General features: G+C 37.8%; 1 protein-coding gene across 3 annotated transcripts in view; it reads left to right on the top strand.

Moving 5' to 3' along the window:
* Positions 1 to 15071, top strand: part of ppp3cb (protein phosphatase 3, catalytic subunit, beta isozyme) — a 98062-nt gene extending 82991 nt beyond the window's left edge. For 2 of the 3 annotated variants that reach the window (XM_051650070.1, XM_051650071.1), the window contains exons 8-14: positions 417 to 511; positions 1251 to 1376; positions 2547 to 2624; positions 2918 to 3002; positions 3467 to 3564; positions 4718 to 4765; positions 11189 to 15071. In XM_051650070.1, the coding sequence (XP_051506030.1) occupies positions 417 to 511; positions 1251 to 1376; positions 2547 to 2624; positions 2918 to 3002; positions 3467 to 3564; positions 4718 to 4765; positions 11189 to 11367 (709 nt within the window). In that variant the 3' untranslated portion in view covers positions 11368 to 15071. The remainder of the gene's footprint in view (positions 1 to 416; positions 512 to 1250; positions 1377 to 2546; positions 2625 to 2917; positions 3003 to 3466; positions 3565 to 4717; positions 4766 to 11188) is intronic. The other variant, XM_051650072.1, reaches the window with a different exon arrangement.
* Positions 15072 to 16813: the final 1742 nt, after the last annotated feature.

Genomic DNA, 16813 nt, shown 5'->3' with positions numbered 1-16813 from the left:
ACTAATACTCTACAATACTCCAATACATTCACCAATACTCTACAATATTCCACAACAGTAGCCAATACTCTACTATACTTCATAAGTCACCAATACTTTAATTCTCCACAACAATTGTAAATACTCTACAATACTCCACAATAGTCATCACAACAGTACTCCACTATAGTCAGCAATACTCCACAACAGTCTACAATATTGTACAGTACAGTCAAGTAAACAGCAGTCAACGATATTCTACAATATTCCACAAGTCTACAACACAATACAATAGACTAAACAACACATACAGCATCTGTATGCTCACTGTTATAAAGCATTAATTTGGTTATTTTGACAGTCTAATAATATGCTTTATAATGTACATTAATCATTACATGCATTTTTTTTAATTGTTTTGTTTTTTCACTTCTCAGTTACCGTATGTACAGAAAGAGTCAGACCACAGGCTTCCCGTCCCTCATCACCATATTTTCAGCTCCAAACTACCTGGACGTTTACAATAACAAAGGTTTGAATTCAGTTTTGCTATCTGTAACAATTACACACAAACACAAATACCCGTAAATGTGGTTAATTTTGTATGATTAGGTGAATCTAAAGAAGGGTCATATTTCACTGTAAAATCAAAAGAAACAAAAACTAAATTAGAATCAGTATCAAAACAATTAAGCCTACTTCAGGACTATTATGATGTTTTGCATTGTGACATTTTCATGACATTCCTACAATGAGAAACATAACTGTAATACAGTAATGAATATCATCTTAATTTGACACAATGATTGTTTTATTTAAATCAGCATATACTACATGCTGTGCAATAAATACTACCATGACGTTTAAATATTTTGCAAGTTTAATAATTTGTCTTTATTTTTATACAATACAGTTATGAGTAAAACAAACAGTGGGGGGAAATGTGCTGCTTGTCATGAGAATGTCACATTGACAAAAAATAATGGTCCTACAATATGGTTCATTTTCTTTATGCAAAAAAATAATTCCATATTTTTCTGTCTTCATTTAATATTCTCCAGTATTGCTATGCATAAGGAGATAAGCCTGTTTTGTGAGATTTATAAATACATAAATATGTGATAGGCAATGTGTTAACATGGAATAATACATCACTAGTCTTTGTGTTTTGTTTGAATATACCTTAAAGAATGAAGCAGAGGTATTTAGTTTCTTATAAACATGTTTATGCATGTGGGCCTTGGTATTATTGCCTCCTCACCTCTCCTCAGCGGCCGTGCTCAAATATGAGAACAACGTGATGAACATACGACAGTTCAACTGCTCGCCACATCCGTACTGGCTGCCTAATTTCATGGACGTCTTCACCTGGTCTCTGCCCTTTGTTGGAGAGAAAGGTGGGATATTCAGAGGAAACACATTCATGAACAATTCTGCCCTAAACAGTATCTAAACTGGTCTAAACAGTATCAGACGTTATTCCTGATAGCACACATACATCACACAGACGTCTATTTGATGTGTGTGTTTACATCTGGAAGACATATTTTTAAAGTTTTTTTAGCTCATCTGCAATACGTCTATCGGACGTTTCCTCGCGGATGCCAATAAGCAGATCAGCAGATGTCTTTGAGACGTTTATGATTTTGTAAATCTGATCTTTTTACGATGTTTAGATTGTGATGCTTTCCAGACAAAAAGATCTAAAAACAGACATCTCAGAGATGTATGTGTGCTATCTGGGTATCATTCTGTCTTGCCTATAAATCTGAAAGCTTTTTGTAAAATTGAAGACAACATTCTTTGTGGTTACACAAAAGGTGCGGTCACATTTAAGGCGTGGTCACATTTGCATGGCAAAATCCGTGAATTTTGTGCGATGGACATCCGGTGGCGAAGAATTTCCCCTTGTGGATTTTGCTTAGAGTTCAAGTTTGGTTAACTTTGACAGACAAAACTCTCCGCACTGACCAATAGGAAGTTGCTTGGTTTATTCACAATGGACAAGTATATCAGTTTAGCGGCGAGTTTCTTTTTATCTGCACTCTCCCAGAGTGCAGCATTGAAAAGAGGCTTCTTGGCAATTCATTTTTGCTGGTTTGACACACGCTCAACATCCGGCCATGCCTTCTTCACTTGTGGATTTTGCTCTCAATGGAAATCCATGGGCTAAGAAATTCACAATCGTGCACATTCACTTTGAGATGGAATTCTGCCTTGTGAAGGTAAATGTGACCGTGCCTAAATTCCTCACGTATTAGTCATAACTTTCTGGGTGTGTGAGTAAAAGTGGATGTGCTGTCTTGACTTGTCAAAACACAGAAACAGGACTAACAAGAGATGTATTTCTTCTAAACTGCCTTAATAAGTAAAACCAGAATTATGCCATATCAAAATAGTTTGGGCTGATGAAGTGATTTGATAGAGATCAGGATTAAAGGATTGAGTTTATCGTGTTTATAAATACTACAATAACAGTTCTTTGTTGTTGTGAATGAAATTGTTAAAGACAAGCAGTTTGTCAAGAATTCTTTCAGTAAAACTTCTGACCTTTGACATCTCCACAGTGACAGAGATGTTGGTGAATGTCCTCAGCATCTGTTCTGACGACGAGCTCATGAACGACGGAGATGAGATCTTTGATGGTGAGGACCGCCGTTTCCTCGTAATGTTTTCAGAAGCGCACTTCCGTCAGAGCAGATATATTTTTAAAGTAAAAATATTTACAAACATCTTTGACGCTGAATTTTCAGCATTCTTTTATCATTCAAAAATCTCTAAAATGAACCTCGCCTCCAAATAAAAACATTCGATAAATTTAAGGAATTTAGAGAGAAGCATTTTAAAACTTCGTGTGCATGTTTTTCATTCAGAAAATCCAAACTTGGTGTGAATAGGCTTTTTGTGTGATGTTCACTCTCTGAATGTTTTCTCTTAGCTAATGCTGCAGCCGCTCGTAAAGAGGTCATCAGGAACAAGATCCGTGCCATTGGCAAAATGGCCAAAATGTTCTCAGTCCTGCGGTGAGTGTGAAAGGGGTTGGTAACGTGTGTTTGTCGTCTGGATATTTATAATATAACCAAAAAAATTATGAAAGCAAAAGCAATATTGCATGCATACTCACCTTCATGAAAAAATGTTCAGCTACATCGTGGTAACCACAGCTAAATCCATGGATGAATCTTTATTACCAAGTAACTATGTTTTTACAAAACAAACAATGGCATTTGTTGAGAAAAAAAAAAAAGTAGTAAAACTACTATTACAAACACAGTTTAATAAACATTATTTTAATTTAAGCAAATTAATTAAGTGCAGCACAGTGATGCACTCAGTAGCTAGGTGAAAACGTTTTCAAATCATTTTAGCACGATTGGAACACTTATCAAACAATCATCATCCAGGACCTTAACTATCCATTTCATAAAATGTGTGTATAGTGCATATGAGTGTATTTAATCATTGAAATTGCTTTGTATTTTGACAGAGAGGAGAGTGAGAATGTGTTAACCCTGAAAGGCCTGACCCCTACTGGCATGCTACCAAGCGGCGTACTGTCCGGTGGAAAACAGACCTTGCAGAGTGGTGAGTTACAAAACCAAACATCTCTCTCTCTCTTCCATCTCAGCCTGTTTTCCCTTAAAAGACTGCAGAGACAATGTCTTATTAAACTCACTTTTGTTTTCTAACCCCTTTCTTTAAATGGAAAGTTCTCCCAAAAATTACAATTGTGTCATTATTTACTCATCCTCTTGATGTTACAAACCCGTCCACAGGCTCAGTTCAACGGGGTGCTTGCAAACATTAGAGCACTATCAACTGAATATGTAAGCCTAATAATACTGTATATTGGCAAAGCAGATTATCACACACACAAAATCCATGCATCAAAACTAATAAATGTATATGATCTCGCAAATCAGTGTGTCCTAATTTGCAGGTGCAGCATTCTGCTTTCATGCCTCCAATGTACACATGAGCATTTGATTGGTTAAGACCTCAGCTCATGCATAGAGAATTCGTAGCAAATTTATCTCCCTCATTTCACTGCCTCACCTGTTGCTTCAGATTTCTGCACCGGGATAAAGCCAAAATTGACTCTAGATCAGTGTTTGCCAATAACATTTTCCCACAATGAAGAAAAAACATTTCTTAAACAAAGGCATTGTAATTCATGGATTAAATATTAAGTTGTTTTGGTAGCATTAAACATGAATTCATCTAAAAAAAATAAAAAATACTGCATTACATCTCCACTTTTTACAGAGCACCCATTATTTTCAGTAGCACCCTTAATGATTTTGGTGCTAAACCACCTTTCTTCATTGGAACATGAAAGGAGATGTTAGGCGGTGTGGTTAGCCAAGTCAATCAGTTACTGAAACTAACATACTGCCTATTATCTCCTTTTGTGTCCCTCTGAAAAAGGTCATGAGAATGAGTAAATGATGACAGAAATTTCATTTTTGGGTGAACTATCCCTTCAAGTGAAACATGTTTGTTTTTGTTCATTTTCTTCGCAATTGAACCATTGAAATGTGCACACATGAACACATACACTTACAGGAACGCTAACCGGCTAACAGTGCCGCTAACGCTAACTGCTAACTGCACGCGGCAGCTACTTGGCAGCTAATGCTGGGGCACTGTGTTGCGTGCATGACTGTCACAATAAACTCCCCATCCATCCCTCCTCTCTCCCTCTCTCTCTCCTCGTCTGTCTTTCTGTGCTCCTCAGCTACCGTCGAGGCCATTGAAGCCATCGAGACGGTTGAGGATGGAGAAGGTAAACTGGCCGGCCTTTCTCTCTTGCTCTCAGCTGCTCAGAGGTTTCATAGCAACTGCCATAACACGCTAGCTAGCTAGACAGCACAGCCTAGCTAACTTAGTGTGTGGGGTGCTATGATTGGTCAGGGATTGTGCATTACACACACACACACACACACACACACACACACACACACACACACAAACAACCACTGCACACAATCACTCATTACAGAAACACACATTTACAAGCTATCTAAACAGGGACTTTTATTGTTTTTAAATAAAGCTAATTGCAAGAACTAAAGACTCCTATTCATTAAGAGCTAGAAAGGTCGTCAAAACAGTCTAGCAACAGTAAACTGTGTACAAACATTCAGACACCACTCAAGAGGATCATTTAAATATGAGATACCACACTGTCCTGTCAACTCACTACATGTAAAACATCAGCTAATATGACATTAAAAGATTAGTTCACTCAAAACTGAAAATTCAGTAATTGTTTACTCACCCCTGTGTTGTTATAACCCCATATTACTTTTTTTCTTTTTCTTAACACAAAGGGAGAAATTGTGAAAACAAATTGTTCTCAGTGATGTCATACAATGGCAGTTTATAGGTACCACCTCTTCAAGCTTCAAAAGAACACAAAAGTATAATTCAGAAGTCTAATAAATTATTCCATGCGACTCATGATTGTTATCAAAGCATACGATAAGGTTTGGTGTGAAACAAACTGAAATCTAATGTATTATTTAGTGAAAATGTTCACTGGCCATTATTCTCCTGTTCACGTGAGCTTTAGTGTTCTTTGCACCAGAGCAACAGTAGTTATACAGCACGCGAGATGGTGCGTTCAAGCGAAAACACGTTTTGTTTTGCTTCAACACAAACACCAGCAATATTAACAACAGAAAACACAACACAGATGCACACAAACCAGAGAACAGAACTTACAAACATGTCTGAAGAGTTTATAGTGGACGAATAGATGCATTTAATGTCCATTTTCAATGTTTCAGAGTCCTCCATCAAAAAGTGTGATGGAGGAGGATGAAGATAGCTACCAGTACTGCCGCTCCCTATACGCAACTCCCTAGTGGGGCACCATCTTTAACAAAGTGGGACACCAGAAACTCCACGACTGCCCTTACTCGCACGTTATGCGTTATTCAAGGACCCGAAAGCAGTCGCGTAACACAATTGCCTCATGTTCGCACCATGCATCGCATTTTGGACAATGACAATTCATAACGGACGGGGTTACCTGGCATGACGCCAAATATAGAAACCAAGCAATCAACAGAATGTCTTGTTGCTTGTTGCTGCTGCTTAGGACAAAAAACTCTAATTAACATAGAAAAGATAACTTTTATTGAGTGTTGTTTGGCGTCTGAGTAGGACATGGTGTGACTGTAGCTACCTTCAGCCCCATCTCTCTGTTTGATTGAGGACTCTGAAACATTGAAAATGGACATTAAATGCATCTATTCTTCCACTACAAACTCTGCAGACATGTTTGTAAGTTCTGTTCTCTGGTTTGTGTGCAGCTGTGTTGTGTTTTCTGTTTTTAATGTCACTGGTGGTCCTGTTGAAGTAGAACAAAACGAGTTTTCGCCTGAACACCCCATCTCACTCATGCTGCATAAATAGCATAAATGTTGCTCTGGTGCAAAGAGCTCTAAATCTTGAGTGCAGACTCATGAAGGCGAACAGGAGAATAACGGTCAGGGAACATTTTTACTAAATAATACATTAGATTTCTGTTTGTTTCTCAACAAACCTTATTGTATGCTTTGATAACAATCATGAGTCTCATGGAATAGTTTATTAGACTTCTGAATTATACTTTTGCGTTCTTTTGAAGCTTGAAGAGGTGGTCACCATAAACTGCCATTGTATGACATCACTGAGAACAACATTTTTCAAAATTTCTCCCTTTGTGTTAAGAAAAAGAAAGTCATATGGGGTTATAACAACACAAGTGTGACTCAATTTTAATTTCTGGGTGAACTATTCCTTTAAAATTTGTTTGACTACATGCCATTCCATATAGAATCCCCATGGGATCAGTAGAAGAAGCTGTTTTCAATGATGATTTAAATTAATATGCAGTGGATAATGTGAAATTTGTCATGTTTACATTATGCATTCATGGCGTAAATGCTAATGCTAACATGCTAGATGTGTTCATAATATGCACTGGTTAACATCTTTTATTGTATCTTTTAGACTATTGTAGACTTAACCTAAAAAATGGCATGACATAATCTTGGAAAATGTCTCTACACAAACACGAAGAATAATATGACATACATATGAATGAAAGGAAAAATTATTTTTCAAGCAAAGTTTCAATTAGATTAATTAGAGATTAGCATAAACCTACCTCTCCCATACAGCCACAAAGCCAAAAGGAAAGAGGAGGAACTCAAACAGGAAAATATTGATGAGCACATAATTGCAGTCAGAAAATTATAGGGGCAGAGACACACATACACAGACAGGCACATCAGGTACACATTGAATATTTTGTGTTATTCTACATATGAGAAATGCATGTGTATTTTAAATATACTTTGGTACACTTCTGAGAAACTAATATTTTTTCACAGTGCTCCAATGACCTTGATTGCCTGATGTTTTGCTAATGTTCTGGGTAAAATAGTTAGTAGTTTAAGCACTGCAGGCATCCCATACAATTTAGAAAGAGAATTAAATTAGTCCATAGAGTAAGATCACGGAGTGATCAGAACGGCCACACTTTTACCATCAGATATGATCCTCAACTGAATTAATTACTTCCCTTAACTATATAACTAAGTATATAATTATATCACATGCTGTAAGGTCATGTGCTTTGAATGTGTGCATGACACATCCATAGCACATGACCTTCCATAACGCCCACATCCAGACAACACACACACCAACTTTTGTAATACAGAGATTTCAATCCCATTTAAACAGTACATGAAATCACAGATGTTAAGAATTGTAACTCAGACATTGTTTTGAAAACTAATTCTGTCTACTGACAAGCAAATGCACAAACACTAATATACATATAGACATGTAAACCCATATACACACAGACATACATCATACAGACACATGATGGACTCTGCTCTGCTATTCTCAACAGCACACATACCTGAACAACAAGGTTACAAAATCTGGGCCATGGACAGGTGGGGGGATGCATCCCCCTGCCTCTCACTAATGACCCAGTATTCTTACAACACCACACCAAAATACTTATCCCAGTGCTGCTCTTTGCGCAGTCATTCGGGGTTTGGTCTTTTATGACCTTGTGATCTGCAGGGATCATGTGACCTCTCTTTGGCAGGGTTTGTTTAATGTCTCATTCAGTGTGCATTATTAAAATTTTATTTAAATGTAAATCTAGTGAACAATGACCTAAAGATCTGCACAGGATACAGGATATCTTAATTCTCAATGTACCCTGCTGAAAAGCTTAGACTGGCGTCTTTGGTTGGTTTATGCTGGATAGTGCTGGTTTGGTGCTAGTCTAGCGGGTTTACCAGTATATGATTATGTGATATAGTTAGACCCGCAAAACCCATAAACTGAATGGTTATATTGGTCCACCTGCTAGACCAGTATCAAACCAGCAAAACTGGTGGTTTGGTGTCAACCAGCATGGTCTTGTTGGTGAAGCTGTTTGACCAAGTAAATCTCGCTGGTCAAGCTAGCTAAGAAGCTAGTCGATCAGCATGGTCTTTCTAGTGATGCTGGTTGATCAAGGAAGCCTTGCCGGTTAACTTAGTTCAGAAGCTAGTCGACCAACAAAGTATTTCTGGTGAAGCTGGATTATTTTAGAAGGGAGTCAGCCAGAATGGTCTCTCTGGTGAAGCTGGTTGACCAAGGAAATCTTGCTGGTTAAGCTAGTTAAGAAGCTAGTTTACCAGCTTGGTATTTCTGGAGAAGCTGGTATACCAGGGAAGTCTTGCTGGTCAAGCTAGTTAAGAAGATAGTCAACCAGCAAGGTATTTCTGGTGAAGCTGGTTTAGGTAAGAAGCTAGTTGATCAGCATGGTCTTTCTGGTGAAGCTGTTTGAACAAGGAAATCTTGCTGGTTAAGCTAGTCAATACACTAGGTGACCAGCATGGTATTTCTGGTGAAGCTGGTTTACTGAGGAAGCCTTGCCAGATAACCTAGTTCAGAAACTAGTCGATCAACATAGTTTTTCTGGCGAAGTTTGTTTATTTTAGAAGGGAGACGAACAGCATGGTCTTTCTGGTGAAGCTGGTTGACCAGGGAAGTATTGCTGGTTAAGCTAGTTAAGAAACTAGTTGACCAGCATGGCATTTCTAGAGAAGCTGGTTTAGCAGGGAAGTCTTGCTGATCAAACTAGTTAAGAAGCTAGTCGATCAGCATGGTCTTTCTGGTGATGCTGGTTGACCAGGAAAATCTTGCTGGTTAAGCTAGTCAAGCAGCAAATCGAACATCATGGTATTTCTGGTTAAGCTTGTTTAGTTAAGAAGGTAGTCGACCAGCACAGTCTTTTTGGTGAAGCTGGTAGACCAGGGAAATCTTGCTAGTTAAGCTAGTCAATAAACTAGACGACGAGCATGGTATTTCTGTTGAAGCTGGTTGACCGAAGAAGACTTGCCAGTGAACCTAGTTCAGAAGCTATGTGACCAACATATTGTTTCTGGTGAAGCTGGTTTATTTTAGAAGCTAGTCGATCAGCATTGTCTTTCTGGTGATGCTGGTTCACCGGGGAAATGTTGCTGGGCAAGCTAGTCAAGAAGCAGGTGGACCAGCATGGTATTTTTGGTGAAGCTGGTTTAGTTAAGAAGCAAGTCATCCAGCATGGTCTTTCTGATGAAGCTAGTTAACCAGGAAAATGTTGCTGGTTAAGCTAGTTAAGAAGCTAATCGACAAGCATGGCATTTCTGGTGAAGCTGGTTTAGTTAAGAAGGTAGTCGACCAGCATCGTCTTTCTGGAGAAGCTGGTTGACCAGGGAAATCTTGCTGGTTAAGCTACTTAAAAAGTTAGCCGACCAACTTGGTATTTCTGGTGAAGCTGGTTTATCAGGGAAGTCTTGCTGGTCAAGCAAGTTAAGAAGGTAGTCGACCAAAATGGTATTCTCTAGTGAAGTTGGTAGTACCAGCATCTGGAAGTCAGAAACCAAAACACAACATATGGTGGCGCCCAGCTATGCTGATCTTTTCAACAGGATAGAACACACAATGATACAGAGAAATGTCTTTAAAAGCTTTTGTGAGAACAAACCCAAGAGAGGCTCTCACATCATCTCTGACTGTGGTATGAAGCTCTATCATGTTTCCATCAGAACAGATCTGAGTGTTATAAAACCATTCAAATTTACATAAAAGAACATGTGTGAAGATACACACATAAACTGATTTTTGATGCTGGTGAAATGGGTTTGTTTTCTAATGGAAACATTGGCTGTGCCATTGATCCCTTGTGAGGTTTTTGAAGAGATCTGGGTGTGTGAAAATTGATAAGCTGTAACTTCCATTATCGTCGCCACAGCTGTTCCCCTGTACACCTATAGCGTGTGTGTGTGTGTGGTTGTGAAGTACTATTACTTTGTGCCTATTATGTGACTATAAGTGGACCAGTAGAGTGTTTGAAATAAAGAGATGTGTGTATTGTATATTTCACCCCAAAATCAAAAGAAAAGAAAAAAAATAAATAAGATTTTACATTATTTTCACACATTTCCATTTTAGCACATTTCCACCCCTAAATCCAAATTACTGTTATGCATCTGAATATTTTACTTTAGGGACTATTGTAATTCTCATTATTGTCAGTGGTGATTCTCTTTAGATTCACTTTAGAATGACATTATACTGTATTACAAACAAAATTACTGAAATACAACATTTTTTAAAATTTAAATCAGCATTAATTAAACAACAAATGCAATCATTGTGTTTTAAATACTTTACAATTTATATAATATCCAAGTATTTTCTCTGCATTACAGTAACAAAAATTTGGTGAAAAAATAAGCTCAATTGCCAAAGTAATTTCAAAATATTGTCACAATGCAAAAAATCGTATTGTTCCTAAAAAATAGGCTTTGTTTTAATTAATATTTTTTTACAATATCTTATTTTGATTTTGGAATGAAATGTGACGTGGACAATGTTTTTGACAGGTTTTGTGTATGTATATCATGATAAAGTATACACCATTCTGTATGTGTTGAGAGTTCACAGTAAACTTTGTGATGTGTGTAGCAAATTTGTAGACACTTGTTGTCTGTCTATTAGTGTTTGTTTGTGTAAGTATTTGTGTGTAAGTATGTGTGGTTCTCCTTTTTATATTGTGCCCATGCATACTTGGTGACTGTTCCTCTTCTTTCTCTCTCTCTCTCTGTCTCTCTCTCTCTCTCTCTCTCTCTCTCTCTCTCTCTCTCTCTCTCTCTCTTAGCTATCCGTGGCTTTTCTCCACAGCACAAGATCACCAGTTTCGAGGAGGCGAAGGGTCTGGACCGTATAAACGAGCGCATGCCCCCTCGCCGAGATGTGGTCAACAGTGTGGGGCTCTCCATGGGCAAGATGAACATTGCCGAATCCAACGGCACGGATGACAACAGCAATATTCAGTGATTCATCTCATCCTCCTCGTCCAGTCCCTTGCTCACCCCTGCTCCTTCTCCCATTATGCAATTCTCCCCTCATTTTCAGTGCTACTGTCTGTGTAGCAGATGGATTATGCGATATATTTAGACCGAACTCCCTGCTTGGTGTTCAGCGGCCTCAACAACAAATTTGAGACGGACAGAAGGGATGCGTCTCTATTCAGAACAAGAATGCAAAGATATTCATAAGGGCTGGAGAAGATCATGGGTGAATTCCAAACAGCATTTTTGCACCCTTGATGGGCACTCCGAGAAGAAGACGCAACTTGAAGGGTTGTTCCAAATGAAAGTGAGCAACTGAGTCCCTTCATTAAGGGCCTTAACGCAAAGCCGTTAGTGAAGGGTACATGCAGTAACCATATTTTTAAAAAAAATAGTCATAATACAGGAAATCCAAAACTATGGTAATAAAAAATTTCTGTCAAAAAGCATGGTTAGTTTCATGGATTTTACATGTATCATGGATTTTAAAACCATGGTTCTTACCACAAAAATGGTTACATGGTTACTGCAGGTTTGCTATAGTGTAACCATCAGTAGTGTAATAAAATCATTTACAAATCATTTACATTTACAATTTTGTGGTCATGGTTTTACTTCAGTAATCATAGTTCAACTATGATTACTGTAGTAAAACCATGGTTAATTTTCGTAAGGGATGAATAAAGCTATTGCGAGGGAATGCAAAATATATTGCGAGGGAACGCAAAACTATTTCAGAAAATAAATTCTCTCCCTGTCCTCTTAAGGAGATCTGTATCCTCATGATTCATTCCGAAACCTGAGATAATTTATTTGAGATATTACCTGGGATTTAAACCTATGTAAACCCAATGGGAAATATCCCTTACATATTTTTTGTTTTTATCAAGTGCCATACATAGACACAAGTTGAAATAAATTTGATTGACAGACACAAAAAAAAATTATTTTACTTGCCACAACAATCTTTACAGCTAAAAACCAGAATTTTGCTGCTACGTTATCAAGTTAAGATTACGATTCAAAATTATACGTGCAGTGATGTGTGTAGGTGACAAGAATGCCCTCCTCCCTTCATAGTACTCATTTCAAGAGCTCTGCCCTTCACAGTGAGTAGGGCAAAGTGATACTCACTTTCACATTGGAATTCGCCCATGTTTTCAGTTGGGAATGATTGATTGCGTGAGAGTTGCATGATGGGATATGGGCTTTGTAAAGTAAATATGAACAAAGGGCATTTCCTGTTGCTTTGTGCAAGCCATTTCAACATAAATCATGTGCAGGATATGAACTAAAGATATGTACAATTCAATTTCCCTAGTTAAAATGCAAATTCTTGATATCATAAATGAAATTACTACTAGTAAAACGCTTTTTTAATTTATGATATCAATAATTAGGTTTGCAATAGTAAAAATGTTAACTCTTGATATCAAAATGTCAAAATGACTAGCGGGAATATCCATTCTTGATATCGAAAGTGTAATTGCAACTAGTAAAAAACATAGTGTTTGCAATCTGTAACTGCATTTTCATTAGTAGAATTTCACAATTATCTGTCTATTCAAAACCCAATTACAGATAATACAATTTTTTGATAACAATAATGTTACTAGTGTACAAATCCATTCCTGATATCAAAAATGAAATTACAACTAGTAAAAATACTCTTTTTTTAATATTTGTATGTTTATTTCAACATAGTAGATTTGGTATTTCAGATATCTGGGAATGGATTTCAGATATCAATAAATGGAAGAGTAATGAAAGATTTAAGATATCTGAAATTAACATTGCCACTAGAGGAAAAAAAAATATATCAAAAATGAACATGTTTACTAGTTGTCATTCAGTTGTTGAAATCAGAATAGGCAATTGCACTAGTAAGAATGTAATTATTGATATCAAAAATGAATTATTTTTACTATTAAGCTGATACTGTATGTGTAGTTTGAATTTCAGCTAGTAAGAAATTCTTGGTAGATATCTGTGTTTTAAGCAGAGTGATTGACAGATAATTGTGAAATTTTACTAGTAAAAATGCAGTGACTATGTTTTCAGTACTTATGTGTTTTACTTGTTGAAATTCAGTTTTTAAGAATTGGTATTTCCGTGAGTAATGACGTCATTTTTTATACCAAGAATGTGCTATTGCAAACCTAATTACTGATCTCAAGAATGATCATTTTAATTAGTGAAAACTGTATCTACTGTATAATTCATATCCGGCACACGATTAAATTTAGAAAGGGCTTGCAATAGTTGCTTTGTATGAAAAGATGCTTATTTATGTGTGTTTGCACTGTATGTCAGTGTGTGTGGGGGCAAAATGTGTTATATAATTTTAAGTAGGTTTTCACGAATGTTTACTGTTCTTTTTCCAGGCCTGCTGTGGAAACTATAACACAAGGCTACTGCTGTATTTATTCTCAATGAGAGGAATGTATGTTTGTGTTTATGTAAGTGTGTGTGTGAGGTGCTTGAAACCATTTACTTTAAAATTCTCTTGCAGTTCTATGTTTTACTACTAGTACTCAATATACAGTATAGCCCAGGGGCGTAGATTCCAGGGGGGGATGGGGGAGCGAGTACAACCCCCCAATATTTATACCATGATCAATGGAAACATGTAAATGGAAGGAAAAGCAAAACCAATATTACAAAAATTAACTTCACACAGATTATTATGATTAATTCGCAATTAATTTCTCGTAATGCCCCTCATGCTGTTCAGCTGAGTGCTTGCTGCATTGTGTAAATCCGGTGTTGTCACGTCGTGCCGCAGTTGCTATGGCAGTACTCCCTGTGTCCCGCAGAGTCTGACAATTTCCCACCTCTTCTCCCTCCGTTCCATAGCAGAACGAAGGGAATATTCATGTGTGTGTGTGTGTGTGTGTGTGTGTGTGAAACAGGGAGGTGATGTGACCTAGGGATTGTGTTAGGCAATTGTGGATATGTGAGACTTCAAACAGATCTTTGTGACAATGTGTGGTTTCAAACAGGTCCTTGTCCTGTACAGGTGCACTAGACTGAACAGATTTCCAGCTACGCATAATTCATGGGAGTTTATTTTGTATATAAATGCCGTATATTTTTAAGGAACGTTTTTTGTTATTGCTTATTTTCATGTTTTTATTTTTATTTAATTCAAGCTATTTACTTATTTATTGTTTGTTTGTTTACATTGCTGTACAGGTAATTAAGCTCCAATGAGGTGTTAAACCTTGCGCTTTTGCGTTTCTTATTTAATTGATGTACAGAAGTTATCTAGTAGTGTGAAGGAACATATAATTCTGTGAAATGACATCCGGGCTGCCAAAGCATGACTGCATGGTTATGTCAAATGTAAATCGAATATGGACACACCTTAATGTGTCTCACATTTTTAAGGAGAAGTATATTCTGATCATTATTCTAAACAATATGCTGATTATTTATGATTATGATTATTATTATTAAGAGTTCTGCTGGTTTATTCCACTTTGCCTCATCCTTGTTTTGGTTGCTCGTGCTTTACTTTATGAATAATGAAAACTTTCATGGGTTCTTTGTGATTCTATATCTTGTATTTTTTTCTGGAGCTTCATTTTGAGCATCATGATTTCCTGATCTACAATACAGACAGTGTGAGCATGCCCTATGGGACAAATCTCTTTTTTTACTCTTGAATAAAATATGCATGAACCTTTTGGAATTTCTGTATTTATTTAAGTTGCATTTCCCAGAATATAGAGTTTCACACGTCAGATGATGAAATCAGCATAATGTCTGCTTCATGCTAAATGATCAGAACCCAAAAGTCACTTTATGTATAAGATGTTTCACAAATTCAGCACAAGAAATTCCAAAGCACAAAAAAAAAAAAAAACAAAAAAAGCATGTTTCAACCCAAAATCACAAGACAAAAAATGTTTAAAAAAAATCTTATCATGTTATGATAATATAAAAATCTTACAGATTTGCATAAATAAAATTAAGAATGCTTTTTGGACCATAATTAAGTACTTTTTTTAATCAATATTCTCATTATCATAATGTGTCCAGTTATTTCCTTTTTCCTTTTTTTTTTTTTTTTTATGCAGTCATTTCATTATTACAGTAAGACAGTTACTGTAAAAAACAAAGTGTTATTTTTTGCTCTCAGTAATTAAATTTTGCATTAGTAAAAGTGTTAATTCTTGATATCGTAAATTACATCATTACTCACAGAAAACATTATTGATATCAAAAATTTAATTTCTAGTAAAAAACTATTTTTGATACCCTTAACTACATTTCCCTATCTGTCACTCACTTGACATTGTGTCAATGTAATGACACTAGGGGTCACACTTGGGAGCCCCAAACACATCTGATCTTTGAAAAAAGGCCAATGGGAATTGGCGAGTGGAATTTGCATGCCACTTCCCTGGACATACGGGTATAAAAGGAGCTGGTATGCAACCACTCATTCAGATTTTCTCTTCGGAGCCGAGAGGTTCTATTCATTGAGCTGAATTCTCCGCGATTCTCATTCACATCCTCTGCTGGATTCTACAGCGCATTTCAGCGGCTTCTCCCCCTCTGCCCCGGTGCAGTGCAGAGAAAGCCCCTGGGCGCTTCGGCAGAAATAACTAGAACAAAAAGAGTATATTCTAAAAGAGTATATTTTCTTCTAAAAGAGCGGCACACACAGAACGTTTTTTTAAAGATGCCTTTCCGTTTGTGTGTTATTCCTGGTTGTGGTCATTATCTCTTGGCTTCTGATGGCCACGGTCGCTGTCTTACGTGTCTGGGCGCTGCCCATGCGGAGACATCATTTGTGGATGGGTCTTGTCCTCACTGCGAGAACATGACCATGGCAACGTTGCGGTCGCAGCTTGCCTTTGTGAGAAAGCAAGCCACCCCAGCAGCTCCCAGCCTTGGTCCTTCTACCTATGGGTATGAGGCCGCGACGGTTAGCACTGGGAGCGATTTGGGGACCTCAATAGGAGCACCTCCGCCGGGTATCCCCCCACGGACCTCCCATTCCTCAGCAGGCTTGCTTGCCCCAGTCGGGCTCTCGGATGAGACCGCTGGCTTGTCTCAGAGCCTACGCTCCCGTTGCATGTCACAACTCCGTCTCCTCCTCTGGATTCAGCAGCACCTCAAGTCACTGAGAGCCACTCACATCCCAAGCGACCTCAACACCGCAGCGGATGCGCTGTCACAACAGGTTACACTAAGGGGAGAGTGGAGACTCCACCCCCAGGTGGTCCAGCTGATTTGGAGTCGATTCGGTCGAGCACAGGTAGACCTGTTTGCTTCCTGGGAGTCCTCCCACTGCCCGCTTTGGTACGCCCTGACTGAGGCACCCCTCGGTATAGACACGCTGGCACACAGCTGGCCCCCAGGACTATGCAAATATGCGGTTCCCCCAGTGAGCCTACTTGCACAGACCCTGTGCAAGGTCA

The sequence above is a fragment of the Myxocyprinus asiaticus genome, chromosome 22 (assembly GCF_019703515.2).
Source record: "Myxocyprinus asiaticus isolate MX2 ecotype Aquarium Trade chromosome 22, UBuf_Myxa_2, whole genome shotgun sequence".
NCBI classification, from domain to species: Eukaryota; Metazoa; Chordata; class Actinopteri; order Cypriniformes; family Catostomidae; genus Myxocyprinus; species Myxocyprinus asiaticus.
Note: the sequence above shows the minus strand (reverse complement) of the source record. Positions and strands in the feature narration are given on the sequence as shown.